This window comes from Dipodomys spectabilis, unplaced genomic scaffold (genome assembly GCF_019054845.1).
Source record: "Dipodomys spectabilis isolate Male_0828 unplaced genomic scaffold, ASM1905484v1 ptg000073l, whole genome shotgun sequence".
In the NCBI taxonomy this organism is placed as follows: domain Eukaryota; kingdom Metazoa; phylum Chordata; class Mammalia; order Rodentia; family Heteromyidae; genus Dipodomys; species Dipodomys spectabilis.
The window spans coordinates 6375358-6388609 of record NW_024870750.1 but is presented as its reverse complement, the minus strand read 5'-3'; the positions used below and the strand labels follow the sequence as shown (position 1 = coordinate 6388609).

General features: G+C 39.7%; 1 protein-coding gene across 1 annotated transcript in view; it reads right to left on the bottom strand.

Moving 5' to 3' along the window:
- Positions 1-13252, bottom strand: part of Syt16 (synaptotagmin 16) — a 229663-nt gene that overhangs the window by 109111 nt on the left and 107300 nt on the right. Inside the window, exon 2 of the mRNA XM_042682567.1 lies at positions 11456-11635. Coding sequence (XP_042538501.1) covers positions 11456-11635 — 180 coding nt within the window. The remainder of the gene's footprint in view (positions 1-11455; positions 11636-13252) is intronic.

Sequence of the window (13252 nt, the reverse complement as noted above, 5' to 3'; positions counted from 1 at the left end):
ATATAATGTGAAATGCGATATATATATATATGAATTCAACATGTCAGTTTTTTAATCCAATGCCTCTTGATCAACGTCACCTCTCCCATCCTTCTCCACCGTCCCTCCTCCCTGCATCCATCCCATCAATGGCTGTCAATGATACAATACTTGCAGACAAACGCAGAGACTTTAAACTTATGAGAAATTCCATCTGCTAAAATTGAAAACGATATGTTCAATTCTACTACATCTTAACTACAAGAAGCTCACAAAACTACCCACATAGTATCTATCTACAGCAAAAGGATGGCAGTTGAAGATCTCTCCAAGATCATCTTTCAGAGTTATGTTGCAGGATAGTTAGAATGTCACTCAACCAAGCTGCAAACAATTACAGAGTATATCTACATGGGCAGGTAAGGTTTACTAAGGATCCTCTAGAACTCTCAGTCATAAGAAAACATGCTATGGCCAGTTGAAACATAGAAAGGCTGCGGGGTTTCTACTAAAAATAAGACACAGAACTATATATGTCAGCTATATATACCCATACGTTATATAATGGTTCAAAAAATGAAAAACACAAAAGAAATCTTCTACAGCTTTTAAAACAGTGATGTTATGTCCAGGGAGTTATCACACTTAGGCGTCAAACATTTCCACAATAATTTGTACTTATAGAGAGCTTCAGATTTGCTCTTATTAATATCCTACATCACAGAGGAAGCTCAAATGCCACAAGAAGAGTCTGTTTCTAAGGTAACTCATCATGCATGGTTATGAAAATAACTCCAAAAGAAGAGCTGCTCATATTCCTAGTGTAAAGTGTTCCCAGATCTGTCAAACACTTCACATTTTCTCCCCACCTCTAATGGAAGGCCTCCATCCCCAGCTATCAGTTGGCTGGAAAACAAGTTCATGTGCTGGATCAGATTCTTGAGCAGGAAACTATAACTTGCTAAGCTTCAAGAAAACAAATAGTAAAGGATGGAGATTTTTCAAGGGAGCATTACCTCCTGAGCAAATTCAAAAGGGAAATCAAGACATTCAGATATAATTTGGAAGTGACTCATCTCTGTTAATAACTGTTGAAGGTGGATGTTCATTATACCATTCTTTCCTATGTTCTGCTATACATATTTGAACATTTCCATAATACAAAGATTTTTTTAATGAAGATCTTTAACAACCATCTTAGCATAATGCAAAGAGGAAGTAAGGACACAAGCACAGATGGAGAACAAGCTCTTGAGATGGCTAATTTTATGTATCAACTTGGCTGGCCCACAGTGCCCAGATACAGATCAAAGATTATTCTGGATGCTTCTGTCAGGATACGTTTTTTGTGGGTGAAACTGACATGTATACCAGTGAACTTTGTGCAACACAGATTGCTCTCTATAACGTGGGTGAGCCTCATCCAACCCATTGAAAGCTTTACTTGAAGAAAGATTGACCTCCTTCAAGCAATAAGGAACTCCGCTAGCACAGAGCCTTGTGACTTGAAATACCACAATTCTTCCAGCCTAACCACCGACCCTGTGGACTTTGGACTTGCCAAGTTCCATATCAGTTAATTCTTTAAAATCAAGCAAGCAAACTCTCCCACTTCCACACACCTCCCTACAAGAATTCACTCACACACACACACACACACACACACACACACACACACACACTGGCCACAAAAATAAACTTTTCATTTGGTCTACCCAGCACTGTACAAGTTGTTTTTTAATCATATATCAAGTAAATCCTCCCTATCCTGTCAATTAGTGATTATTTATAGGTCCCTACAGCATTTCTAACAATCTAAGTGTCTTATTTGTCACTTTAGTTTTTTTACTTTTGTTTTTGTCTGCCTTCACCAAAAGAAGGTAATTGCCAAGAGCAACAGCATGTTTTCTTTACCATCTTGTTGCCAACACTTAGCACAGAACGCAATATGACATATTTTCCCAATAAACAATGTAGAATCTGAATGAATATTCTTTAAGTGGTAACTTCTTCCCTGGGCCCTTTGGAACTTTTCTCTATCTAACAGAGAGAGTTCAATTAGTCTCATTGTGACAAGCCACCTAATTTATTACATGCTCATAGACTGTTCTAAAGAACCGAACTAAATCAAAATCAATTCTTAATTATTTGTCACTAGATAACATGGTGAAATATGCCAAGGCTGGTTCTGATGTTCAAACTTTTATAGTTCCTCATCTTCCAATTTTTCATCTCATGTATTAGATTCAATTATATGACACACCCAGCCCAGAAAAAACAGAATTCTCACAGAGAAATGTGAGGTACCAATGAAGGTACCAAAATCAGCAACTTGTATTACTAACAAATGTACTTCCAATGGCAGATGCCACCCTACACGGTGGTTCTTACATTCCCCTATGCGGAAAGGTGACATAAGACACATGATAGACCTATTTCACACACCTCACTACTTCAGAGGAAAGAGGCACAAAGTGGGAAAGTTGAGGGGAAATATCATAACTTTCTAAACATTATCAAATCCATAACTTGAAAAGAAATTACTATACAATCCTAAATTTTAAAGATTTTTATGAACAGAAAAAAGTATCTCAGTGGCATTTATAGCTTTTGATCATCTCTCTTCTTAGAAAAGGGAAGAAAGGAATATTAAACTTTTGGGAGTTATTAAACTTTTGGTTGATCCATTTAAAATTCATCTGAGTAGTATTTCCCAGAAGGAATCCACTGCAGAGACCTGAAGATGAAGAAACATAGACTTCAGGTACACACGAAAGAACAGGCAGTATTAAAGAAGGCAATCAGGCACTGGTGGATCATGCTTGTAATACCAGCTTCTTGGGAGGCTGAGATCTGAGGATTGAGGCTCAAAGTCAGTCTAGACAGGAAAGTCTATGAGACTCTTATCTTAATTAATCAGAGAGAAGCAGCACCAGGCTTAACTAAAACAAGAAGGTCGCTAGTATGGCATACTTCTTGTCTTAACTTCACTGCATGTGAAAAATGAGGAAGCTGAAGGCAGCTACTTACATCCACAAGATGCGTCTATGGCTCTATGTCCCTCTCTGTCTCCTAGAGCCAAAAGAAAGATAAAAGAGTAAGACCATGCATAGATGCTGGCCACTATACAATATATCTATTTATTTCTATTTTTACATCTGTTTCAGATCCTAATTCATACTACTTGATCAAATTTGCCAGTATGTTTTTCCTTATCTGTGCAAAAGAGAATGTCATTCACGACATCGAGGCAAAATTACGGTGTATTGTTAGGATGGCCAGACTCTTCTGTTTGAGCCAAATACACTAAAAACGTGTAAACCATTCAGTCTTGACAATAAATGAGTTAGTTATCATTTGACAATCTTTAATAACCTTATAACGTAGATACTTTTTCTCAGTAACTTGTTTAGTTAACTCACATGCAGAAGTATCTGGGCATGGAGATAGTGTCCTAATACATTTGCAAAAGTGGGAAAGGAAATCAGGAAGGAGACACCTTATTTGCTGACCAAGGCGAAACTGAAGCAGTGTGCCACAGGACCCCCAGATGGGTAGCTAGCTGGTGGACACAAGTAGAGACTGAAAAAAAAAAATTAGCAATGAACCTACCCCTTTCCACGCTTTTAAATCACCAAGCAATCTTTCTAAATCTATACCTTTCCCCTACCACCAACACTCCTCCTTCTGATTTAATGAATTTGCAAATGGCCATTAGTAATGGTATTTTTTAAGCTTTTCAGGTTTTAGATACAGTGTAATTCAACTTGGCCTAGCATTGAAAAGCACCCTTGATAGTTGATTTCAGTCTGTATCATAAATGCCTGATGAGCTTTTTGTTCTGTCTCTTTACAAGAATCTTTCTAAATCCATTGGGGGGGGGTGTGGGATGCTACTATAGAGAATGGAAAAAAGGGATCAGGCATTCAATTCTTTCTCAGCTTTTCTCATTTGAATGATTGAAACCCACTCCTTGGTGAGGACTACACCCTCCTCTCATGTCTAGAATGGGCTGAGTGGTACCCTTCCTAATTCTGTCCACATCCTAATCTCTGGAACCTGTGCATATTACTTTACTTGGAAAAAGAGTGCTTTCAGATGTTATGAAGTTAGGATTTGAGATAAGAAAATCTTCCTGCATTATCAGAGCGAGGCTTAAATTCCATAACAAATAACAATGGGGACAGGAATGCACAGGACAGGGTACAACAAAGATAGAGACAGAGACTGGAGCCATGCAACCACAAGCCAAGGAACGTGAGAGATGCTGAGAGCCAGGGAAGGAACAGATTTTCTCCTGAAGCCCCCAGAAAGTGCATGGCCCTTTTCACACCTTCATCTTAGACTTCAGGCCTCCAGAATTACTCAAAGTTTATGCTAAACAGGTAGTAGCTTACTACCGCCAACTCTACCTTGCTAATTTCATCATCTCAGAAATTCCTCTTCATGGGGCTGGGAAGGTGGCTCAGTGGTAGAGCACTTGCCTTGCATGCATGAGGCCCACGGTTCGATTCCTCAGCACCACATAAGCAGGGGAAAAAAAGCCGGAAGTGGTGCTGTGGCTCAAGTGGTAGAGTGCTAGCCTTGAGCTGAAGAATTGAGGGACAGCGCCCAGGCCCAGATGACCAGACCCAAAAAAGAAAGAAAGAAAGAAAGAAATTCCTCTTCATTTTAAAAGCATGATGTAATGGGTTGACTCCAGGCAGAAAAGCAGAGCATTGAGATCCTAGCATCTGGGACTAGACAATCTTTGAGTCTGAGTTTTGCCAATTAACAGCTTAGGAAAAGCTTTCTCATCTATAAGATGAGATTGTAATAGTACCAGCTTGATGAAGTGCATCATGGGAAAGCTGTACTTAACATATTCTGACCTAAATGCAGGAGGAAAATAAAAATTATTGGCTAAGAGCAGCTCTTATGGTCCAGACATAAGGAAGTACTTGGATCTGGCAGGGCCTTCTGTTGAACTGGAAGGCAGCCACTTAATTACAGGTAAAGAAGTGAGGACAGTCTTGGAAAGAGACCAGAGAGCTGGGCCTTTCTAGCAAATAGCAAAGAGAAACCATGTCCAGACTTGTCTTGACCTCACTATACAGCCCAGGCTGACCTTGCATGCTCAATCTTCCTGCCTCAACCTCCCGAGTGATGCGATTACAGGTGTGCACCACCATCTCTGGCTCTAACATCCTCATTTCTGAGGTCTGGCTGGCACCACTTTGTCACTGGCAACCTCTGAGTAGCAGCTTATACAGTGTGGTTGTTCTGTTCATTTACTCTTAACTGCTCTCCACTGTCTCTGGAGCCTCCTTCCGATGTCCAGTGTTGGGAAACTCGACTTCAACATCCCCACTCAAAGTAACTTGGTCAATTTCAACTTCATGATTTCCATTCCTCCCACGCTGTTCCCTGAAACCAGGGCGCCTCCAGGCACAGGTGTAAGCTTATTTAGCATGCTGTGTGCTGTTTCTTCCTGCTGGCTCCTGCTGGCCTCTGAGTAATCCCCCTGTGCCTTTACAACTGTCCCTCTGGGGTGCCCAGACTTGGAGTACCTCTTGGTGATTATTCCAGACAGTCCTGAACACATAACAAGTGCAAAAGGAAAATGCCCTTGAAATCAAGAATTCTAAGCAGAGCAGTCAAGCAGCACAGAGCTCTTTGCTTGCGACTCTGTGCCATTTGCACACGTTGCATGCCTGGAAAGTCAGCCCTGACCTTCAGGAGGCCGCGGGTGATTCACTGCCCAGCCTCCAACACACAGCCATCTCATCCAGACACAATTCCCTGGCAGGAACATTGACTCTAATTCAGTACTGTATTCTCTGCGCCCCATGGGTCAGACAGGAACTTGTTAAAACCATCTGTATGAATTGTTCAGCTGAGGAATTACAAGAGAGAGTTTCTCAGAGTTTCTTTCCCTCTGACCCCACATTCTATCCCCACGTTAGCCACTCCAGGCCCACAAGGTTCACTGTCGGGCACTCAGTGCTCTACTTTCTGTTTTCCTCCTCAGTTGTGCTACATTCTAGACTTCCTACCACAATTGCTCCAACTGGGTTGGTCCAACATGTGCTTTCCCTTCTCAGGGTCAAGTTCAGGAAATGTCTCCGGCCCTCTGAAACTTTTTTCCTATCATGCCTCAAAGCCACCAAACCACTTTACCAGAAGTACAAGGGTCTTCTTCCTCTTTCCCTCAGATCACATCCTTTATACTTTCTGCAGTGCATCTCTGAAAATGAAGTTCTTTGAGCTGGGCACCCATGGCTCACGCCTGTAATCCCAGATACTCAGGAGGCTGATATCTGAGGATCGCAGTTCAAAGCCAATCTAGGCAGGAAAGTCTACTAAATTCTTATCTCTGATTAACCACCAGAAGGAAGGAAGGTTGGTTGGTTCTTTGCTCCAATGTTTAAATTTTGCCTTTTATATACAGAGAATGCTTTGGGAAAAACAGATAAAACAAAACCCAATCTGTTTTCATCCCTTCCTTTCTTTTTCTTTCTCTTCCCTTCCCTCCCTTTCCTCATTCTCTTATTCCTCCTCCTCCTCCTCCTTCTTTAAAAGCTATCTCACTGTGGAAATTTTTTTAATGAATTTTTTATCTGAAAGTGGAACAAAAGCATCTTTGTTCCAAGTGGTATTCTCTCCTCCCCCAAAGCAAGCATTCCCAGAGCAATGCTACACCTTAAATAAATCAAATACTGTGTATAGACGTTTAGTAGGTATGTTGTAATAGTAAGTACTAAATAAATGTTACCTGCCAATTATCATTATTAGCACTTGTTATTTGGAGAATGTCATTTCATCTTATTTTCCCTCTCACCTAATTTCACATAGAATGTGTAAATCCTTTGAACTTTGAAAAATGCATAGCTTAAAGAAAAGTAAGGTTTATTCATCAAGGAACTTATTTCTCACAGTAGATTCAGAAAATAAAGTTACTCTTGCCTCTGACATTACCAGTTATGCTAAAATGATTTATTTTAAACCACAAAAACCTCAAAGAGATGATAATGATTAATTAGGTTGCTGATAGCCTTATATAATCTACAGAAATGGAGATTTCATGGGGTTCAGTTTTAAGAGCAAGATGGTCCATTTGATTTTTAATCATTTGTATTAGATCTCTTCCATTCATAGAGCTAGAGAAGTAGTTGCTATGGTAACCCTACAAGTCAAACAGGATCCCAGAATGAGAATCAGGAAAAACTAGTCCAGACTCATCAATTTGCAAATGAAGACTTAAGGCCTAGAGAGGTGAGGTAAGTTTCCCAAAATATCATGGCCAATTAGTGGCAAAACACCACTCTTCTGATACAGCACCAGGCTGCCACTATCTTTTCTTTTACATTTGTCAAAATACATGGACAGCTCAACTTCATAGAGCACCATTGCTCCAAGGATTTTAATTATGGCAAATATCAATGGTTCAATAAAATGTGGAGTGGAATCCTGTTTTTCAAAAGCTTTTGATCCACAATAATTAAGTCTTTAAAGGGAGAGACATCAAAATGAAGGTGTTTGCTTTTTTAGACATTATAATTTGTAGATTCTCCTGAATAATTATTTGCAAATCTCTCTTCATATGACTCCCCCTCCCACTCTGAGTTTGAGATACGTATTTATTTTTCAGTGCTTTTTAAAAAAAAAAAAACTAGCAGCTTCTGGTTAATGCTTTATAGTTATTGTTTCAACATCATCTTCCAACCTCAACTTATTTGCAAGTATAATTCATAATTGTCTTTAAAATACTCAAATAACATGTCAAACAAGACAAAAAGGAAATATTTTAAATAGCTCCCACTTTGGTTCTTTGTACTCATCACCCACTTTAATCTGCTAATTTAAGTAATGAATGCATTGTATTAATAATGTGTGGGGTTAATGATGCTACAAGTATAGTTAAAGGCCTTTGCCCCACAGCCACAATACTAGCCTCTTTATAAAATCAATTCACTTAATCTAGATCAACCCTGCCACTAGTGTGCAGATGGAAACCACTGAAGTTTAGAATGATTCTCTAACCATCAAAGCCACATAATGAAGTGCAATCAGGTCTAAAAGCAAGAAAGCAGAACTATAATCCTACATCCACCATGTCCAAGAAGTCTGCTCATCCTAACACCAAGAAAAAAGTGTGGCATTCCTGCCTCCATTTTTATCTGTGTTCTTTGTGCTAAGCCATTCTCTTTACAGTCACTTTATAAACACTTTGGAAACTAGGAGGATGGGACTGATTGATAGTGTGTTTATAAGGAAAGATTGAAAAACAAAATCCTTCCCCCAAAGAAGAAATGGACCACATGCCAGGTGCCTATGACTTTTTTTTCCTACGATTTTTTTTTATCCTGATCAGGTACAATGACAGGGATAACTTCTCTAGAAAACTGCGCGTGCAGAGCACTATCCTAAACAAAGACTGAAATAGTGAACCCCAGCTATAACCAGGGCTGTGGAATAATTATGGATTCTTTTCTTCCCCCTCACCCCCTTCTTTTTCTATTTAAGCCAAAAGCTCGTGTCTGTACCTTAAAGATGGCTGAAAATGGCCTGAAAAGCTTCCTTCACCTCTTCCCGTGGCTTTAATGCCACACAATCACTCTTTTTCTCTGCATTTTACCATAACTCCTTTTTTAATCTTTTGTGTTGGGGTAAGTGGGAGGATCTGGAGAACGAGTCAGGGGTTTAAAATTCTAGTTTCTACCCCAGCTGGGGTGGTAGTGGCTACACTATTCATAACTCTGATTTTATGTGACAAATTCTATGTAAAATACAAGTTCAATGCCTCAAGTGAATTTCAAAAAAAAAAAAAAAAGTAAGGCAACAGGAACAATGTCCAATTATCCAATTTGCAATTTATAATCATTACCACCTGTAGTGACTGTAAAATGTGTTCCTACACTTTTTTATTGTTATTGTATAGTTGATATACAGAGAGGTTACAATTATATGAATCAGGTACAATCAGTACAATTCATTTTGAACCATGTCTCCCCTTCCATTGTTCTCTCCAAGTCTTCCCCTCTAGTCCCCACCCATAAGCTATCCAGTTCATTTTCCACATAGTGTCTAGTGAGTATCACTGTTGTATTTGTTCATCCTCTTCCACCTTTTATGTACCTCACTTACCCTCCCAAATACAAACAAACTCACAAACAAGATAAAAAGAAAAGAAAACAAAAATAGCAACAATGGCAACTAAAGAATGTCTCTTGTTTCCTTTTCTTGGAGTTCATTTCATAGAATATTATTTTATGTGGTCATCTGTCCATAAGCTATGGAGCTTTTGTCCACCACTCCTATGCATAGCCTCCTTTGGCCTCTGAATGAGTAGGTTCCTATATAATTTATCATGTCCCAGTGTCATTTATTTATTTTAGTCATCAAAACAACATTGAAATTCCACCTCACTCCACTCAGAATGGCCATTATCAGGAAAACTAACAACAAATTCTGGTGGAGATGTGACCAAAAAGGAACCCTATTACACTGTTGGTAGGAATGTAAACTTGTTTAAGCAGTATAGCAGGTCCTCAAAAGACTAAGTATAAGCCTTCCCTATGACCTAGCAATTCCACTCCTGGGCATGTATCCAATGAACTGCAAACCATGCCACACTAAAGCTACCAGTACAACCATGTTTATTGCTTATTGTTTACCATAGCCAAGATATGGAATCAACCTCGATGTCCCTCAGTGGATGAATGGATCAAGAAAAATGTGGTGTATATACACAATGGAATTCTACTCATCCATCAGAAAGAATAATATTGTACCATTTGTAAGGAAATGGAAAGACTTAGAAAAAATTATATTAAGCGAAGTAAGCCAGACCCAAGGAAACATAGGCTGCATGGTTTCCCTCATTTGTGGTAACTAGAATGTGTCTATAAATCTATAAGTAATGAATACCTATACTCTTTAATACTGCTCTTCCCCTCAAAAAGTGGAATCAAATCCATATCCCCTTGAATGTATTCAGTAAATGACCACAATGCAACAAAAACAACAGTGTATGACTTTCCAAATTAGTTTATCAAAAGAGTTGTGGCTCCTCCCTGCTCTCCATGGGTGTCTTACTAGAGAGAAGCCAGCTACCATGTCAGACACCTTGTCATGAAGATTTCAAAGATCTCTATGGAGGGTTAGGGTGCCATGGGGAGGGCTGGGATCTTTCACCATCTTGGAAGTGACTCTTCCATCCACAACTAGCCTTTAGGTGACAGTAGCTGCCCTCCTCCCCACCAGCTCATATTCTAACTACAACTTCATGAGGTCCCTGATGAACCACCAAGTAAATCACTCCTAATTTCCTGGATATCAAAATGTTGGAACATTAATATTAGTGGTTTAAGGTATTACGTTTTTTTTTTTGTTTTTTTTGGGTCCGGTCGTGGGGCCTGAACTCTGGGCCTGGGCGCTGTCCTTCAATTCTTCAGCTCAAGGCTAGCGCTCTACCACTTGAGCCACAGCACCACTTCCGGCTTTTTTCTTTTTGCTTATGTGGTGCTGAGGAATCGAACCCAGGGCCTCATGCATGCAAGGCAAGCGCTCTACCACTGAGCCACCTTCCCAGCCCCAGGTATTATGTTTTGAAATGACTTAATGTAAATCATTATAGACAATCACCAGGCTATAAATTCTGAAGTATGCCCTTTTTAACAACCTGGCAAAAATGGAATTATCTGTAGCTCTAAGACCTATATATTAATGGTCCAAATATACTTTATCCAGGCTCACTTAGAACATGGACTGGAGAGCATTCTCACATCCTTGGTCTTGTTCTAAAGAGAATGCAAGATGGCTCCTTGGCCATCTATGGAATATGAAAGAGGAGAGTAGGAATGAGACAGCTAGAAATGGGCAAGGATGTTCTATGTAAGACAGTGCAGAGCTTCCGTCTGACAATAACCAGTACTTTCTGCACCTCTAAGTGCAACACTGCAGCTAAATGCAAGCTATGTCCTTTAGAGCATAATCTGTTATGTTTTTTTCTTCCATTCAAATTCAAAATAAAAGAGTAAATGACATAGAATAATCACTGGGCTTAAAGATTAAAAACATCCCTTTGGAAAGGGGATTGTGGGAGAACCCGGAACAATCTCAAAAAAAATGAACTAAGAAGTAAAATGTCAGCCCTGTTCCAACATCATAAGGGTAAAACACCAGAGGGCTCCTCTCAATTGAAGTGCATTTTTTTTTCCTTTGAGAAAAACCCAACCTAGAAATCTAAAGAACTAAGAGGCTAGAAAGTGGTGCTTAGCCTTTCCACATCTGTTCTTCAAACCCTAGAATGTGCAATACTTTCACAAAGCTAATGCATCCTTTTGTAATGTCCATTCATCATGTCCACCACAGCAGCTACTGCACAGCTCACATGTGAGATCTTACCGGGACCCATCCTGGAAACAGTGGCATCCATTCCTTGACCCAAACCACCACAAGTTGCTAAGCTCAGCTCATGAAGCATAATGCTTACCCAGCCCCACGTGGCTTCCAGTCTTGTCTTTAGAGTACTTTCTTTTCCCTCGTAGCTCCAGACATGGAAGGCCTCCTATGGTTTCCACACTCAGTTTCTTGTTGATGAAGAGAAAGAGGACAGCCAGAAGAACAACAAAGACCCCAACAGCAGACAAGAAGCCAATCGCTTCAGGAGTGACTGGTAAGAGAACACAAAGGAAACAATATCAGCACAATTAAATTGGCCCAACTTTTGGTTCTTACAAATGGCGTTATTGAGAGTCTTTGCTGTGATTAATTATAATGATAGGTATTTGGGGGCAGATATGGTGGTGCATGCCTATCATCCTGACTGGGTAGGAGGTAGAGGTAGAAGGATAACAGTCTGAGACTGGCCCAGGCCAAAAGTTTGAGATCCCAACGGAAAAATTACTACAGCATAAGGCCCTGAATTTAAAACTCAGACAACCCATGGTTCCCTTATTTGCAATAACTAATTTGCAATAACTGAGACAAGCAGAAAAGGTCAGAGAAGTTGATGTTAGGTGAAATGAACCCCAAGATAAGTATTCAAATGTTTTTTCTTTCATGCAATTGTTTCTAACATATTTGTAAGATGATTTCTTTGTTGCTTTGTATGTCCCTCCCCCACAGTAAAGCCCCTGCTCTCACTGTATTTGATGGTATAATTTGTGGAGGGGAAAGGCAAAAACAAGTCGTTTAAATAGGGATACAGGTGGACCCATTGCAACAATGAGCTGTACAAGTTGTTATGTCGAAAAACAAACTTTACAACTTTGGCGGGGGGGGGGGGGGTGGCGAGGGGGGGGTAGGAAGGGATGGGAAGGGGAAACAAAGGAGGAGGCAACAATGCTTGATAAGAAATGTACTCATTACCTTGCCCATGTAATTATAACCCCTCTATAAGATATTTTCACAATAAATAAATAAATACTCAAAAATGATAAGTACTCCAAAAGTCCTGACTCTTGCTAACATCACCAAGACCGTACCTAGGCAGGGGACAGAAGGGACAATTGCCTGGTACATTCGGCTTATCCAGTTTCTCAGATAATAAATCTTTGTGCCTTTACATGTGTCATATTCTCTGCCAGTAGCCCAACTTCCATTGATCCTATCATCAGCCTAGTGTTCAACTTCAACGTCACAAATGTTAAGAGAGAGATTCGCCAAAGCTGCAGAGTTGGAAATGGCTGACCATAGTTATAGAAGCAAGTCTGTGAAAAATACAGCTGTCTGAAGATTACAAAACAAGTAGCTTTTAGATGGATGCTTATATCCATATTAGCAATTGGAGGAAAAATCATTTCCTGGGTGCAATGATGCAATAGAATGGTGATCATCATTGGCAATAAGATTAGCAATATCGTTCACATAAGAAGTTAGAATTGTAAAACAAATCCTGTCCACAGTATAGGTACTAGTGATGGGGAGTGGCAAATGGAGAGGATGAATGAGGGCAAAAGCAGTCAAACCCTTGAGGTGTACATGTGAAAGTGGAACAATGAAGCTGGTTGAACTGGTTTGAAAAGGGAGGGTAGTAGAGAAAGGAGAGTGATGGAGGGGATGAGTCTAAACAAGGTACATTGTCATCATATAGAGACATGTCAAAATAAGACCCTTTGTACAAGTAGTTGATACTGATTAAAATGTGGGAAAGAAAAGAGTTTAGCATTTAAAATGTTTATTCCTGACATTTTAGATTTTGGAAGGTAAAATTCCATCTTCTCCTCCACTGCTTCATCAAAAAAAAAAAATCCTTGAGATTTAAATAGTTAAATACTGCCCAGTGTAC